Source organism: Microcebus murinus, chromosome 21, assembly GCF_040939455.1.
Source record: "Microcebus murinus isolate Inina chromosome 21, M.murinus_Inina_mat1.0, whole genome shotgun sequence".
NCBI lineage: Eukaryota > Metazoa > Chordata > Mammalia > Primates > Cheirogaleidae > Microcebus > Microcebus murinus.
The window spans coordinates 16,667,015-16,683,043 of record NC_134124.1 but is presented as its reverse complement, the minus strand read 5'-3'; the positions used below and the strand labels follow the sequence as shown (position 1 = coordinate 16,683,043).

Sequence of the window (16,029 nt, the reverse complement as noted above, 5' to 3'; positions counted from 1 at the left end):
CAGACTGGGGGCGGTGGGGACTGCTACCATCTCATAACGCCTGGCCCAGACACCGAGCAGAGGGTCACTGCTAGAACTATGTCACTGCTCTCCTTCTTTATAGGTGGGGACGCTGATGCCCAGAGAGGGCCTGTGACTCGTTTCAGCCCACAGGGCGGGGGAGGCAGCGTCCAGGCCCTGGGGAGGCAGTGGCTCAGCACCCATTGAGCGCGCCCCGCCCTGCTCTGCTCCTGGGGGCCTAGACACTTTGCAGGCCAGGAGACAAGCACCAGGAGCCACCACCGCCACTTTTTCCATGGGCTGCTTCCAGCCCGGGCTTCCCCTGTGAGGAAAGCCCCGAGGTTGTTCCGTGCGGTCAGGAGGACCGGGGAGGAAGTGACAAAGATCCTGCTATAGAGGGTGACAGAAAACAGCTGGCCTTTGGCCTCCAGGGAGCTGCCTCTGCCAAAGCAGGCGGGTTGGTGGGCTGGGAGGGAGAGCGGGGGCACGGCAGGAAGGGAGACCTGGAATCTGGATTTGAAAAAGCACAAATTTTGGAGTGAAGTGGCTTGGATTCAAGTGCCCAGAGCTGCTAATCGGTCGCTGTGTGATCTCGTGTCCATGGCTTCACTGGGGCTCTTTCCTCTGCTAACCGGGAATGCCCATTTCCAGACCAGTGCGAATCTGAGTGTATGTAAGCTGAACCCCTAGTTGCTAAATAAATGTTAGTTCTCACTCAGATGCCCCTCCGGGCACCAATCAGGTTCTAGGGCCTCCTATCTGCCACACTTTGCTGCCATAAATATACTCCATAAATATTTATTGAATAAACAAATGAATGAATGAATACTGCCAGCCCAAAATAAAGCAAAATAGAGGGAAGGCTTTGAACTAGTCTATCAGGAGATCTGACAGATTGTCACAACTTGCTGGGTGGCCTTTTTTAAAAGAACATAATAATAACTAACCTTTCTAAAGCACTCACTACGCATCAGGCTTTGCTAAGAACTTCAGAGCACTCCTTTCTCCCAGCAGCGCTATGGGAAGGTGTGACTATTATCCCTGTGCTCCAGGTGAGGAAACTGAGGCACGGAGAGCCCACACAGCCCCAAGATCACACCGCTGCTTTGCAGCAGAGCCTGGACTCGGTCCCAAGCAGCCTGACTCCAGAGCTCATGCTCCTCACTCCGGGATGGCTCCAAGCCCCTCTTAGCTGCTCCTCCCCACTTCTGGGGCAAGATTCCCATGGGGCAGGGGGCCTCCTTCTCAGGCTGGTGCTGCTAGGGCTTCCCATGAGTTTTGGAGGATCCTGTAAATTGGCCTTCGGGGTGTATGTGGGAGATGAAGTCTCTGCCCAGCCTGAGACTGCTGCCTGGGCCCTTTGTCAGACACTAATTCTCTGCAGCTTTCTGGCTGCTTCCTGCCGGAGCTAGGCAGGAAGCAAGGCCACCAGGGTATTTTGGCTCCAGCTCCTTTGTCTTCCCTTAGCTCAGCCTCCCCCTCCCCAACCCCAACTTCTGGACCTTCCCTTTTCTTTATTTTTGTTTTTTAAGACAAGGGCTTGCTGTGTTGCCCTGGATAGAGTGCAGCAGCATCAGCCTAGCTCACTGTAACCTCCAACTCCTGGGCTCAAGCGATCCTCTTGCCTCAGCCTCTCCAGTAGCTGGGACTACAGGCATGCGCCACTACACGCGCCTAATTTTTCTATTTGTGTAGAGATGGGGGTGTCACCCTTGCTCAGGCTGGTCTTGAACTCCCAGGTTCAAGCAATCCTCTCGCCTTGGCTTCCCAGAGTGCTAGGATTACTTAAGTGAGCCACTGTGCCCGGCCTGAACCTTCCTCTTTCTTGCCCAACCACAGACCTTGAACTTAAGGTTCACTCCCAGGCAGATTTTCCAACATGAAGGCAGCAACTCAGTGCTAAGAATCCAGGAACTGCCAAGAACTGAAGGGGCTTTTCTTTCTGGGTGGGCAGATTTGGAGAAAGCCTCCCCAAGATGGGGGAGATGGGGTCAGGAGTGTGCAAGGAACTCACACGTGCACATCAATTTACAAAGGTGCTCATGTTGGATGGCCCCGACCATCCTGGTTAGAGTTATCTTCCCAGTTTAACAGGAAAGGAAACTGAGGCCCAAGAGGATTAAGTGACTTGTTCATGATTATACAGACATTTAGGGGCAGAAGCAAATGTTTACCCAAATCTCTAGAGATTGTATGATAACAATAACTATTATTATTATTGCAAATATTTTCCAAGCTCTGACTCTGCCAAGAGCTTCCTCTTATTACCTTGTTTAATCCTCTCAACAGTTCTAAGAAGTAGTGATTCCCATTTTACAGATAAGGAAACTGAGGCTCAGAGAAGCAAATCACCAGCAGAAAGTTTACTTAGTCACATCCACTAATCAGAGTGGCAAAGCCCCCTTTGCACTCAAGTCCGCCTGGTTCTAAAATCTCAGGATTCACAGGCAAGACAGGGCCACTTCCACGTAAAGTATGGCTGGGTGCGGTGGCTCAGGCCTGTAATCCTAGCACTCTGGGCAGCTGAGGCGGTGGATAGCTCAAGGTCAAGAGTTCAAAACCAGCCTGTGCAAGAGTGAGACCCTATCTCAACTAAAAATAGAAAGAAATTAATTGGCCAAAAATGCATAGAAAAAATTAGCCGGGCATGGTGGCGCATGCCTGTAGCCCCAGCTACTCAGGAGGCTGAGGCAGAAGGATCGCTTGAGCCCAGGAGTTTGAGGTTGCTGTGAGCTAGGCTGATGCCATGGTACTCTAGCCACGGCACTCTAGCCGGGGGTAACAGAGTGAGACTCTGCCTAAAAATAAAAAAATAAATTAAAAAAAAATAATAAAGTAGAGGAGTCACCCTGTTTCCCAAAGCAGGGCCTGGGCCAAGCCTGGCCTCACCCACCTGTTCATGGTGCCACTTCAGTTCTGGTGCACACGGCACAGCCCTGCAGGCAGCAGGCCCTGGAAAATGCAGCAGGTACGGCAGGATGTGGGCCACCCTAGGGCCATCTGTTGGTGAGCCCTCTCTGCATAGCAGCAGCCCTCGGTCTAGGCTAACGTGGCCCTCTGACAGCCTGATAGATGAGCTCCACATGTGCACATACAGCTTCGTTCATTCACTCATTCATTCATTCACCTACCAAACACCAGCCAAGTGGCCCTCCCATTTCTACGCCCAGACACCCACTTCTTTAGCCAACCTCCCAACCCGGGCCAGCTACATAACTGGCAGGGCCCAGTGCAAAATTAAAATGCAAAAGTCCTTGTTTGAAAATTATTAAGAATTTCAGGACAGCAACTGCAGAGCATTTAACCAAGCACGGGGCCCTGTGTGGCTGCGGAGGCTGCATGCCCATGGCGCCAGGCCTGTTCCCCGCTCTTCTCGCTCCTGCTTCCTCGGGTTATCCCCCTGCAGCTTCAGTCTCCTTTCACGTCTCACTTGTGGGAAGCTCGGGGCTTTTGCAAAGGCTGTTTGTCCTATTAGGAACCCTGTTCCCAATCTTCCCTCATACCTGGGTCCTTCTCACCATTCAGGGCTCTGCCCAAATGTCACCTCGATGGTCGCTCAGTCTGAAGCAGCCACACAGATCTCTCTCCATCATATCTGCTATTTATTCCTTTCCAGTGTACCTATTTGTCAGTTCACTGTCCATCTTCCCTGCTAGAACACCTACTCTTGAGGGAAGGGCCAGCGTCTGTCCTGCTCAGCACTGAATCCCCTGCACCCAACACAGTGTTTGGCACACAGATGTGTTCAATAACTATTTGTAAAACTGAATGAATGAAGGGACACAGCCTAACACACACCTTCTTCCACCCTTATGTCTCCTCCCACTCTTCCTCTGCAAGCCAGACAAGCACGGTGTGTTCCCCGATGTCTTGGTGCCAGCGACATCCCGACAGAGACAGCTGTGGGAACCAAGAAAAGCAGGCAGGTCCCCAGGCCCTGACACAAGGACAGATGGAAGTGGCAAGGCTAGAGAAATAGAAAGAGGAATGGAGGAGGGAAAGAGGAAAGAAAAAGGAGCCCACAGGAAGGGGAGACGAGGTAGACAAAGAGGGGAGAACTTGTTGAGCGTGGTGGTAATCCCATTTCTTCTCTTTATTAGCGAAACTAATAATTACAATTAATACCTGGCCCCTCCCTGGCCCTTTCATCCAGGTTGGTGGGGAAGTTTTGAAGATGAAAGTCTGGGGGGCCTGTCAGATGCAGGCTCCAGGGATCCCCAACCACTAATTAAGTTTGGCAGCCCCCTCCGGTTCCCCCCAGTCCCCAGAGGTGCCTTGCCACCTGACTCAAAGCCCTTCCAGGTGGGAAAGCGGCAGGGAGCTGCTGCCCGGGCTGGGCCCTCCTCCCAGAGAGATGCTGAGTAGCTGCAGTTGCCAGGGTGGAGCTGGCAGGCAAGATAGTCATGGGGAAGGTGCCAGAAAGAGGAACCTCACACCAGGTGGCTGAAACTTAGGAGCTCTGCCCCCAGCTGAAATTACAGCCCCACCCCCCAGGCTGCCTGCACCCCCATCCCACCCCAGGGTCTGAGTCTCTGGGCCCTGCCAGATGGTGGTGGGGGAAGGGTGTCCCTGGGAAAGGAGATCTAACCAGACAAAGAGACAGAGTCAGCACGCCCAGCTCCTCCACGCGGCCCCAGGGGCCCCTGAGTCCCGGTCTCTGGCACCCTCAGGGTCCATTTTGTTCTGCCAGGCACACCTGTGATCCTAGCACTCTGGGAGGCCGAGGCATGAGGATTGCTTGAGGTTAGTTCGAGACCAGCCTGATCAATAGCAAGACCCCATCTCTATAAAATAATAATAATAATAAAAAGAACAATAAATATTTTGTTCCACCTTCTCTCAATGAAGCCTCCTCTCTCTAAGCCGCCATGACGGGCATCAGCCAGCTTCTCCCACAGGCCATACTGATGGGGCCTTCACTGCTTACTGTTGTAGAACGGCCCAGACTGCGGGCTGTCTGAAGCGATCTCATCTGATCCCTTGACACTAAATACAACCGAGAGGCTCCTGAAGTTATGTCTGCAGCCCCCGCCTTTCCAGTGAGCTCCAGCTGCCCATGCCATCTTTCCACCGGGACACCACGCAGATGGCTCCCAAAACAGCAGGGCGTGAGCTGGACTCCCACCCTCCACCCAAGCCGTGACCTCTCCCAGGCCTCCCGCCTTGGTCCACCCATTGCTCGTGCTTAGAACCCGGGTCATCTTTGCCCCGTAGGCAATTCATCTGAAAACACTGCAGACTCTACTTCCCAAGTATCTCTCAGATTGGGATGCTGCTGTCCGCCTACACACGAGCTGTCTTTTAGGGTCTGAGTCCCCGTCACCTCGCTCCTACCCTCCTGGACGACCTCACTGCCTACCCTCCTCCTGGTTCCAGCCCCAGCTCCTTGCAGTTCCTTAGGCTCTTCCCCATGGCGGCTTTCACACTAGCCGCTCCCTCTGTCCCAAACGCTGTGTCTCCAGCTCGCCTGGCAGCTGCGCCTTCTCATCCTTCAGAGCTCAGCTTCCACATGTCTTCCTGAGTCCTGTGCCTGCCTGCCCTGCCCTCCACGAGAGTGAGCCCACCCCTGTAGCCCTCTTGTGTCTGTCTGTTTCTGTCACCGCACTTGCCGCAATCTGTCATGTTTACCTGTATAACATCTGGCCGTCTCCTCCATTAGATTGCCCCTTCCATGGGGAAAGAGATCCGTCTGTATTATCCATTGCTTTATTGATCACCAGTGCCTGGCTCACAGTAGGTGCTCAATAAATGTGCTGAATGAACAAATGACTCAGGATCCATATCCTGGCACTGCCACTCCACTGGGGCCTGCGCTTCCCTTTGGAGGACTCGGAGCAGTCCTCTGCGGCGTGGCAAAGTGCACAGAGGCCTGGATGCAGTCTTTGCCCACCCACCCCACTCTGAACCTGTAGTGACCTCAGGACGCCCCTGACCTCCTGCTTCAGCTTCCCGCTCTGTAAAACTAGGATAATAATCTGGGCTCCGGCGGGGGAGGGTATGATGAGACACAAAAGGAGAGTGTGTACATCAAGGCGCGCGCGTGCACACACACACACACCCCCTTCTGGGCTCAGAAACTAAAGCACCACGTGCGCGCCCCCATCCCCGCCCCAGCCAAGGCCGGCCCTCCCGGGGCAGCACGGAGATCACGCGCCATCTAGCGGGCACTGCGGGCGCTGCGGCAGAGCGGGACTCTCCGCCCCGGTGTGCCCCTCGCCGCGGGTGGGGCCGCTCCCCACGACCTCCGACCTTCCTCCCAGGGCAGGGCTTTGCCTAGGATCAAACGCAGGGGCCGCCTCCGGCGGGTGAGGGGATGGAGGCCTCCCCTAGCAGCCCGAGGCCCACCCCCTGATCTTCCATCTCACCTCCCACCACTCCCGTCAGTCAGCCACAGGGAACTTCTCCCAAATGCCTGAAGGAGTTCCCTTTTCATTCAAGACCTTCCCACAGGCTGTTGTGTTAACCTGAGAATCCTCCCCACCGGGCCTGTGTTTCGATGGCACCTCCCCAGAGAGGCCCCTGACCAAGCTGGAGCTGCCCTCCGTGCCCCTGCTCCATATGCCATCACACTGCTCCTTCTGTCCCGTCCATGGTCGGGGAGACAGAGCCCCTTGGCAGCAGGCCCCACCTGTGCCTGCATGGGCAGCACCGAGAGGGTCCTGGGCCCCTACAGGGGTTCTGATGAGATGCATGAGACTGCAGGTGAGCACGGGGGCAGGCGGGTCCCAGCTGGTGGAGGATGGAAACTGGCAGGGTACAGGGCAGAGCCATCTCCAGACCCTTTGTAGCCTTCCTCCCCTAGGCTGTGCTCTGGCCTGACCCCCAACACACACAGCATGTGCTCGCCCTTGTTTCCCAGGACTCGCCAGGATCCTGGGGCTCAGACCAGCCACAGACTGGTGACCTCACAACAGCTTTGCAGGGGACAACACATTCCAGAAGGCCCTATCTCCAAGCCCCAGGGCAACTGGGCCACACTTGGTGTCAGACTCCTGGCTGTGTGTCTTAGTGAGTTAATGCACCCTCTCTGGGCCACATCTTCTTCTCCCGGCCCTTCCCTCTCTACCATTTGCATAACTGCTCTCCAAGGAAGGAGAGCATAGAGCTCATGGACAAATTAAAGTATGCACCGTTGCTGAGAGTGGGAAGTAAGGGGCTTCGCAGGCTGAGCCGGGAAAGGGCTTGGGCTCTGCTTCCTCCAAGCCAATTCCCTGCCCTTCCTTCATCCAATCAATAGATATTTAGAAAACCCCTGGATTACAACTGCTGGGGCTCTGGAGTCAGATTGCTTAGGCTCTGATCCTGGAGCCCCATGGACAGCTGTTGACCTTTTACCTGTTTCCTCAGTTGTAAAATGAAAGGAATAAAAGTTTTCTGCCTCATATGGTTATTGAGAGGAAGCTGCTTGCTTCCCACTTCCCTGGTGAGAACTTTCTCGTGCTCCTGCTGCCACATATGCCACCCTCTACGTCTTCCTTCCCCCATCAGCACCCAAGATGAGCTATCCACACTCCCGCCTAAATCTGATTCTTCCACCTGCACACTCAGGCCCCTCACCTATCACCTGCTCAAGGTCATGGCTCCAGCGACAGTTTTTCTCTCTCTGCCAGACCATTCCCATCAGTGTAAAATATCAGCTATTGATGCAATCTTTAAAAAGAAAAAAACCAAAGAACCTCTTGGCCAGGCATGTTGGCTCACACCTGTAATCCTAGCACTCTGGGAGGCCAAGGTGGGAGGATCCTTTGAGCTCAGGAGTTTGAGACCAGCCTGAGCAAGAGTGAGACTCCATCTCTAATAAAAAAAATAGAATGAAATTAGTTGGACAACTAAAAATATGTATAGAAAAAATTAGCCAGGCATGGTGGCATGTCCCCGTAGACCCAGCTACTCGGGAGGCTGAGGCAATAGGATAGCTTGAGCCCAGGAGTTTGAGGTTGCTGTGAGCTAGGCTGACACCACTGCACTCTAGCCCAGGCAACAGAGAGAGACTCTGTCTCAGAAAAAAAAAAAAAGACAGCTATTTCCTGTATGTAGCAGTAGATAAGACTCTTACTCCTTTCTTCTTGTTCTCCTTTCTACATGTTTCTGTTTTATGCATTTTCTGTGATTAATTTCTTTTGTAAAGGGGAAAGAGGGCACTACATTTTTTTTTTTATATATATATCAGTTGGCCAATTAGTTTCTTTCTATTTATAGTAGAGACGGGGTCTCACTCTTGCTCAGGCTAGTTTCGAACTCCTGACCTCGAGCAATCCGCCCGCCTCGGCCTCCCAGAGAGCTAGGATTACAGGCGTGAGCCACCGCGCCCGGCTTTTTTTTTTTTTTTTGAGACAGAGTGTTGCTTTGTTGCCCAGGCTAGAGTGAGTGCCGTGGCGTCAGCCTAGCTCACAGCAACCTCAAATTCCTGGGCTCAAGCAATCCTCCTGCCTCAGCCTCCCGAGTAGCTGGGACTACAGGCATGCGCCACCATGCCCGGCTAATTTTTTCTATATATATTAGTTGGCCAATTAATTTCTTTCTATTTATAGTAGAGACAGGGTCTCGCTCTTGCTCAGGCTGGTTTTTTTTTTTTTTTTTTTTTTTTTGAGACAGAGTCTCACTTTGTTGTCCAGGCTAGAGTGAGTGCCATGGCGTCAGCCTGGCTCACAGCAACCTCAATCTCTGGGGCTCAGCGATCCTACTGCCTCAGCCTCCCGAGTAGCTGGGACTACAGGCATGCACCACCATGCCCGGCTAATTTTTTGTATATATATTTTCAGTTGGTCAATTAATTTCTTTCTATTTTTGGTAGAGACAGGGTCTCACTCAGGCTGGTTTTGAACTCCTGACCTTGAGCAATCCGCCCGCCTCGGCCTCCCAAAGTGCTAGGATTACAGGCGTGAGCCACCACGCCCAGCCTCTTTTTCTTTTTTTAAAGACGAAATGTGGGCCGGGCGCGGTGGCTCACGCCTGTAATCCTAGCACTCTGGGAGGCTGAGGCGGGCACATCACTCGAGGTCAGGTGTTCGAAACCAGCCTGAGCAAGAGCGAGACCCCATCTCTACTATAAATAGAAAGAAATTAATTGGCCAACTAAAAATACATAGAAAAAACTAGCCAGGCATGGAGGCGCATACCTGTAGCCCCAGCTACTCAGGAGGCTGAGGCAGAAGGATCGCTGGAGCCCAGGAGTCTGAGGTTGCTGTGAGCTAGGCTGATGCCACAGCACTATAGCCCAGGCAACAGAGTGAGACTCTGACTCAAAAAAAAAAAAAAAAGAAAAGAAAAAGACGAAATGTGTGTGTGGGTGTGGGCGGCCTCTTTATGTTGTCCAGACCGGACTCACTGCAGGCTTGTGGGACCCTCCCACCTCAGCTTCGCCAGCAGGCTCAGGCCACCCGCCCAGCTTCAATCCCGGAGGTTTTGTTGTTGTTATTCCCCTCCGCAACACGAGGTGCGCTGCCGCTCCCAGGCTGCCAGGCCCAGAGTCAGGATGGCGGAAGTCTCTCTAGCCGCGGCCGCCGCCATATTGGAACACAGGCCCGCCTCACCCACCTGGTGCAGCCGCTTTGTGCACTCGCGTAGTCAGATCTGCTCGCAGCGACACCCAGCACCCTGCTTCCCTTCACTCTGCCTTAAATAAACTGTCTTTCACTAGGGCAAGTCTTAATCTCTTTGCAAGCAACAAAGGCAGCCTCTTCCGGGAGCCGGCCTTGCCCCGTGACCTCAGAGGAACACTTCCGGGACACGGAAGTGACCCGTCGCTCCGCCCTCTCCCACTCTTTCTTTCCGGTGCGGAGTCTGGAGACGACACGCAGGTAAGAGGCCGCGGCGCGGACAATCGGGTGGCATCCTTCAGCATAGGGGGCCCAGTGAGGCTAGGGGCGCGGGCCTGGGGTCTTTCCGCCGGAGCCGAGCCAGGTGCTGGGCGAGAGGCGCGCGTTTGGTCCACCGGATCCTGGCCTACCGGGGGTCAGGTTCGCGCCGGGTCTCGGAAGGCCGCCGTCTTGAGTCAGGGAAGAGCTTGTGAAGTGGGGGTGAGTGCGGGTCCACGTCTTAAGGCCTCGGCCCCGTGCTGCAGCCACGGCCACGGCTGAGCGACCGCAAAGCGTGGTTGGGGGAGCGGGAACGCCCTGGTCGACGTGGGCCCACCTCCAACCTCGCTAGTTTCCTTCTGGGTGAGCGCAGGCCCGCACCTACAAGTGAGTGTTTTCTTGTTAGCGAAATAGGCATGGCAGTAACACCAGTCTCGAGGTTGTAGTTATGGTTCAAGAAACAGATGCAGGGAAAACTCTGATGCTGTTTTGCATGCTTCCTGCATGTGGATGGTTCTTGACATCGCTGAAAGCACGTTGCAAGTTCTGGGTGCTCAGGGCCCAGCAGCAGTTGTTTGCTAAGCGCTTGCCATGCGTTTGTGTATCCCCGGATGACCCCTCTTCTTACTGCCACTTTTGGGTGACGTTAGGATTGGGAAACTGCAAATTAAATGAATGGCCACCATGTCAAAACTTCTATTCATGCTTACATAGTTGAGATCTACTGGAGCCTTTCTAGGCTTCTCCAGGCAGTACTTTGGGCTTCTCTTCTGTGGCACCTTCCTCACAGTAGTTAGTCCACTGGGTCATGTTCATTAGTCTAATTTGAGGGTAGGAACAGTTAACTTTGTACACCCAAGACCTACACTTCTAGTACTTACTGTGATCACATACTCACTAAATGTTACATAAGTAAGGCCTGGAGAAATCTGTGAACACTTGAGATAGACTTTCAGGTCTGGGGTAGTTATTTGTGGAATAGAGGCATTCTTGGCACCAGGCAAGAGTGTTGAACTGGAAGTTAAGACACTTTTTTAGCAAATTGTTGTGATGCCTGAGCCTGAGGAGGTTCAGAAGGCCTGGGGCTTTAGGCAGGAAGCAGTCCTCTACTGGCCTCTCCCCATTCTCATTCTCATCTACCTTTCTCCTGTCAGCATCTTCCTTACTCAGGTCTCATGACAGTATGATTATACTTACATTTTAGGCCATATCAGGTTATTAGAATTTTTTGGTTTCATAGACACATGTTATCTCTCAGATGGGTCTTTTCCATTAGTCTTCCTTTGGACATATTTTAGTACCTTTACTATTTGATTCTAGTAAAAATGTAAGGGATGTTTCAGATAGTTGTAGAAGGATGAATTGCCACAGGATAAGAGAGAGTCCTTAGATTGGCTTTTGGAAGCATCAGGTGGAACACAGGAAATAGGAGATGAGGCTTGAGGGCTGTACTGATAAGGGACCCTTGAATTCGTTGGTACAGAAGTTGAGTCAGGCAATGGATTTTTGGGTTGTTCCTCCCCCTTTTCTTGATAAGGGTCTTCAGAACAGTATTCATCAATACATGGGTCTGTGCTGGTCTTGGGCTGCTTCTTGCCTTTTGGGGTATTGTCTTTCAGGCTTCTTTGGCCTCACCTGTAAATGATATCTGGGGCTGGGAAACCCAGAAGCAATCCTGTTGTTGGAAGTGTTGTGTGTGGACTGAGAATCTCCTAACCTGGTTGATTTCTGTGCTGCAGCTGACTTTCTGTGTCACCCAGAACAAATGATAAAATCTTTCAGCTTATCTGTTGGAAATAATAAGGCCCAGAGAGGGGAACTGCATTTCCCTAGGTTTGCTAAGTTGATCTGAGAGGTCTCTAGAGACCTGTGCCAGTATGTTGTCTGTATTTGGAGGCCCACTGGGCAAAAGTTTTAGGGATGCTTAATGATCTGCTGCTCCATCCCTAAGCTTCTATCCTGTAGGTGTTGTGAGCTGTGTTTTTGGTAGTTGCTAGGGAAAGGTTACCTCATAGTACCTTGCTTTTTTTAGCCGCTAGGAGACACCCCCAAGTGTAGGGAGAAATGAGTTTTAGTGAGGCAGAGATGAGAGCATATAGCATAGTCTTGGATGGAGGGAAACAGGTGCAAAACTTAGGGATTCCTTTCCTAGGGAAAAGGGGTTCTGGGAACTTTTTGTCTGTTAACATTGAAGTTTTTTTCCGCTTCAGAAATGGCACCTCGCAAGGGGAAGGAAAAGAAGGAGGAACAGGTCATAAGCCTTGGACCTCAGGTGGCTGAAGGAGAGAATGTATTTGGTGTGTGCCACATCTTTGCATCCTTCAATGACACCTTTGTTCATGTCACTGATCTTTCTGGCAAGTGAGTATACCTGTGTAGAAAGGCACAAGAGGCTGGGGGAAGAAATGACGCTGGGACTGGGTAGCGGTTTAGGGGGGTTCTCTCTGAAGAATCACTGTGTTGTTCAGGTGAAAAAACATGCATGCTCATTTAGGCCATAAATGTGATTTCTGAGGATTTACAAGAGAGGAAACACATTCTGTTCTTAGAGTGTGGTAATATACAAAGTGTTAATATGAAATTTAGCAGTGCTCAGCCTTTCAACCCCACTAGACTGCGAACCCCATGAATGCAGAGCCCATGGTGGTCTTGTCTGGGATCAGTATTCATGTTCAAGTTGACCATCGTCCTTCCTCCTTTGTCATACCTGAGCTATGGTGCTCTTCACTCATTAGGGCATAAGCACTCAGTGGATCCCTGTTGGATGAGAAACAAATGACTCTGTGCTTTTGTCTGTCCCAGGGAAACCATCTGCCGAGTGACTGGTGGGATGAAGGTGAAGGCTGACCGTGATGAATCCTCACCATATGCTGCCATGTTGGCTGCCCAGGATGTGGCCCAGAGATGCAAGGAGCTGGGCATCACTGCCCTGCACATCAAACTCCGGGCCACCGGAGGAAATAGGTACGTCGGGGGGGAGGGGGGGGGCTGGGTGGGGATAAGTCCACTGGACTTGGGTGCCAGGGCACTTGGATTTTTTTGTTGTTGTGACCTTGAACAAGATATTTTGGTTGTGTGCATGTTTAATAGTTGGCCCCTTTGTGCACCCCGCCTCCAGGAACTTAGTGTTTATTGAGTACCCACTGCCTATCAGGTGCTGAGTTCTAGATACTAGAAAAGAATAACAGGTAAATAACAGGAATAACCTAGATACTGACTGCCCTCCTAGTGTGGCACTTATCTCAAACTCCAGTTTGTTTTTTTGTGGTTTTTTATTTTTTTGTGGAGGCCAGGTCTGGCTCTGTTGTCCTGGCATTTTTTATAGAGACACGGTCTCTCTCTTGTTCAGGCTGGTCTTCAACTCCTGACCTCAAGAAGTCCTCCCACTTCAGCCTTCCATAGTGCTAGGATTACAGGCATGAGCCTCTGTGCCCAGTCCCTAGTGTGGCACTTAAGCTGGTGGGACATCAAACTTTAAACAACAGAGTAGTGGGGGAGGGGTGGGTATGTGGTTTTCAATTGTGACAGATGCCAGGAAGCAAAAGTAAAGAGTTGGTGATAAAATATCATTAAAACTAAAGTTTGAATGAAGACTAGGAGTCCTTCCAGTGAAGGAGGGACAGGGGGAGGATATTCCAGCTAGAGTCGTGGTGAACTTGGGCACCTATGAAGGAAAGAGTGGCATAAAAAGTGATCAGAGGGGGAAAGGGTGGAGTCTCACTGGGTCTTGTAGGACAGGGTAAGGATATGGACTTTAGTTGGGGGTGAGGGGACATGAAAGCTAGAATAGCTGTCTGGCGCTTTACAGAAAGTTTGCAGATTTCCTAACTAGAGGGTTGTGGGATCTTAAAAGTCCCACTGACTTGGCCAATGGCCTTTCTCAAACTTTCATTTCCTAGGACCAAGACCCCTGGACCTGGAGCCCAGTCAGCCCTCAGAGCCCTGGCCCGCTCTGGTATGAAGATCGGGAGGATTGGTAAGTCCCCCTATCTCTCTAGCTAACACTTGGATTTATTTTGAAACATTGGGCCCAAAAGGCATGTGATGTGCGCAGTGGATGTAGGCACTGGTCTGGTGACTGACTGTTAGCACTTAGGTTTGTTTAAAGAGGCTGCAAGAGGCCGGGTGTGGTGGCTCACGCCTGTAATCCTAGCACTCTGGGAGGCCGAGGTGGGCAGATCGCTGGAGGTCAGGAGTTTGAAACCAGCCTGAGCAAGAGCGAGACCCCATCTCTACTAGAAATAGAAATTAATTGGCCAACTAATATATATAGAAAAAATTAGCCGGGCATGGTGGCGCATGCCTGTAGTCCCAGCTACTCGGGAGGCTGAGGCAGCAGGATTGCTTAAGCCCAGGAGTTCAAGGTTGCCATGAGCTAGGCTGATGCCACGGCACTCTATCCCGGGCAACAGAGCAAGACTCTCTCAAAAAAGAGAGAGAGAGGCTGCAAGAGGCACCTTGTGACTTAGGCTCTCTCTGAATATCTCTATCACTTTGATATGACTGTCCTTCTATCTGCATGGGGACAGCCTAGTTTTGTTTATGAATCTCTGCCCCACATTGCCTGGTGCAGGGGTTGAGACAGGCTGGTGACGACGATGGAAGATGAACTGTCCTTCCTAGTGTTTGTCAGGTGCATTGCTATTGGCGCTTTGTGTGTGCTGGTCTCCTGCATTGTGGGACATTCAGCAAGCACCCTTGGTTTCTGCCTGCTAAATATCAGTAGGGTGTGCTGGTTGTGACAACCACAAATGATTTGTGGGCGGCTAACAACTTCCATTAATACCCTCAAGTTTGTGATCTCCTGGCCCATTATAGCTCCTAGAAAGGAGGTATTAGCACTTCCCTATTGTTTCTGTGCGATTAGTAGCAATGTGTACTGATCCTTTATAGTCTTAAGTTCCAGCTGTCTGCTTGAATAATCTTTTTAGACTATTTTCAACATCCTTTTACTTATTGAAAAGGAGAGAGTTGCGGTTGCCCTGTTCAGGAGGATTAGGAGGAGACGGTCTCACTCTGTTGCCCAGGCTGGAGTATAGTGGTGCAGCATGCTCCCTGTATCCAGTGGGCTTTTCTGCTGGAGAGTTCAGTGAGTCCGTGTCAGAAACCTGGATTTGTCCTCTGCCTCTGACATTCTGTATACTGTCTTAGAGCCTGTTTCCCCTTCTATAGAAAGCGAGTTAAGGACCACATCAGGAAATTTGAGGAAACAGCAGGTGGGGCAGCTCCATGTCCATCTGTTACGTTCTGAGGAGTTATTCGGGGAGCACAGGATCCATGCTGATTGGCTAGGCCATTGGCCTCGGGGTTCTTCCCATGCAGCTCCAGGCAATGACACTGTCTTTTCCTCCCCACAGAGGACGTCACCCCCATCCCCTCCGACAGCACCCGCAGGAAGGGGGGTCGCCGTGGTCGCCGACTGTGAACTGGACTCCTCACAATATTTTCTGTTAATAAATTGCCTTCGTGTAAACTATTTCAACTCTTATATTTTCTCCTCCACTTAGGGATACTTGATTCCTTCCTCCTGTTTAGGTTTGATCAGGGAGTGGGGCTGACTTGAGGTCACAGGTGCGGTGGTGAAGCTGCAGGCAGGGCATACTGCTTCAGAGGGTGAAGATGACCTGTCAGGAGGGATTGTTTCAGCTCCTGACTTGGAACAGAGTGAGCCCATATTCTGTGAACTGGCCTGCGAGAAGGAGCCGGAGGAGAGCAGTTGGGTCTTTTTCACACTGCTTGTGGCATTAAGTTGCCTTGGTCATCTAAAGCAGACCAAGACCTTAGGGACCTTGTTTTGAAAGTAGAGATGGTTCTAAAAATGGACCAATTCTTAAAGAGCCAGAGCAGAGTGGGAACTGTTGATCCAAGTGTAGCCTGAGCAGAAGAGGAGCCTTCCAGACCCGAGCCATATATAAACACGTGTGGGTGTGTGTTCTCCCCCCACACCTTCTGTGCAAAATCTGTAGCTCACTCTACTGCATCTTGCTTTTTTTCACTTGGCACATCTTGGAGATTGTTCCACATCAGTACATAAAGTACATAAAGATTCACCCCACAAATACACACCAAGTCCTATTTTCATCAGTGATAAAGATAAAGTTCTTGCTTTCCGGAAGCTTGCACCAGCTCCACGGTCCCAGTGACACCAGATGGTACTGAGTGTTCAAAGGATTGCCATGGGACCCTGTGACGGGAGAGGCGGGACGGGCCGATGGATGAGCAGGATCAGCCA

General features: G+C 51.6%; 1 protein-coding gene across 1 annotated transcript; it reads left to right on the top strand.

Annotated features, from left to right (window-relative positions):
* The first annotated feature begins 9,645 nt into the window (after nt 1-9,645).
* On the top strand, nt 9,646-15,273 carry RPS14 (ribosomal protein S14). The gene is made up of 5 exons (XM_012791013.3): nt 9,646-9,800; nt 12,008-12,158; nt 12,600-12,761; nt 13,697-13,773; nt 15,155-15,273. Exons 2-5 carry the CDS (start codon nt 12,010-12,012, stop codon nt 15,220-15,222), a joined length of 456 nt encoding a protein of 151 aa, XP_012646467.1. The 5' UTR covers nt 9,646-9,800; nt 12,008-12,009; the 3' UTR covers nt 15,223-15,273.
* The last annotated feature ends 756 nt before the right edge of the window (nt 15,274-16,029 follow it).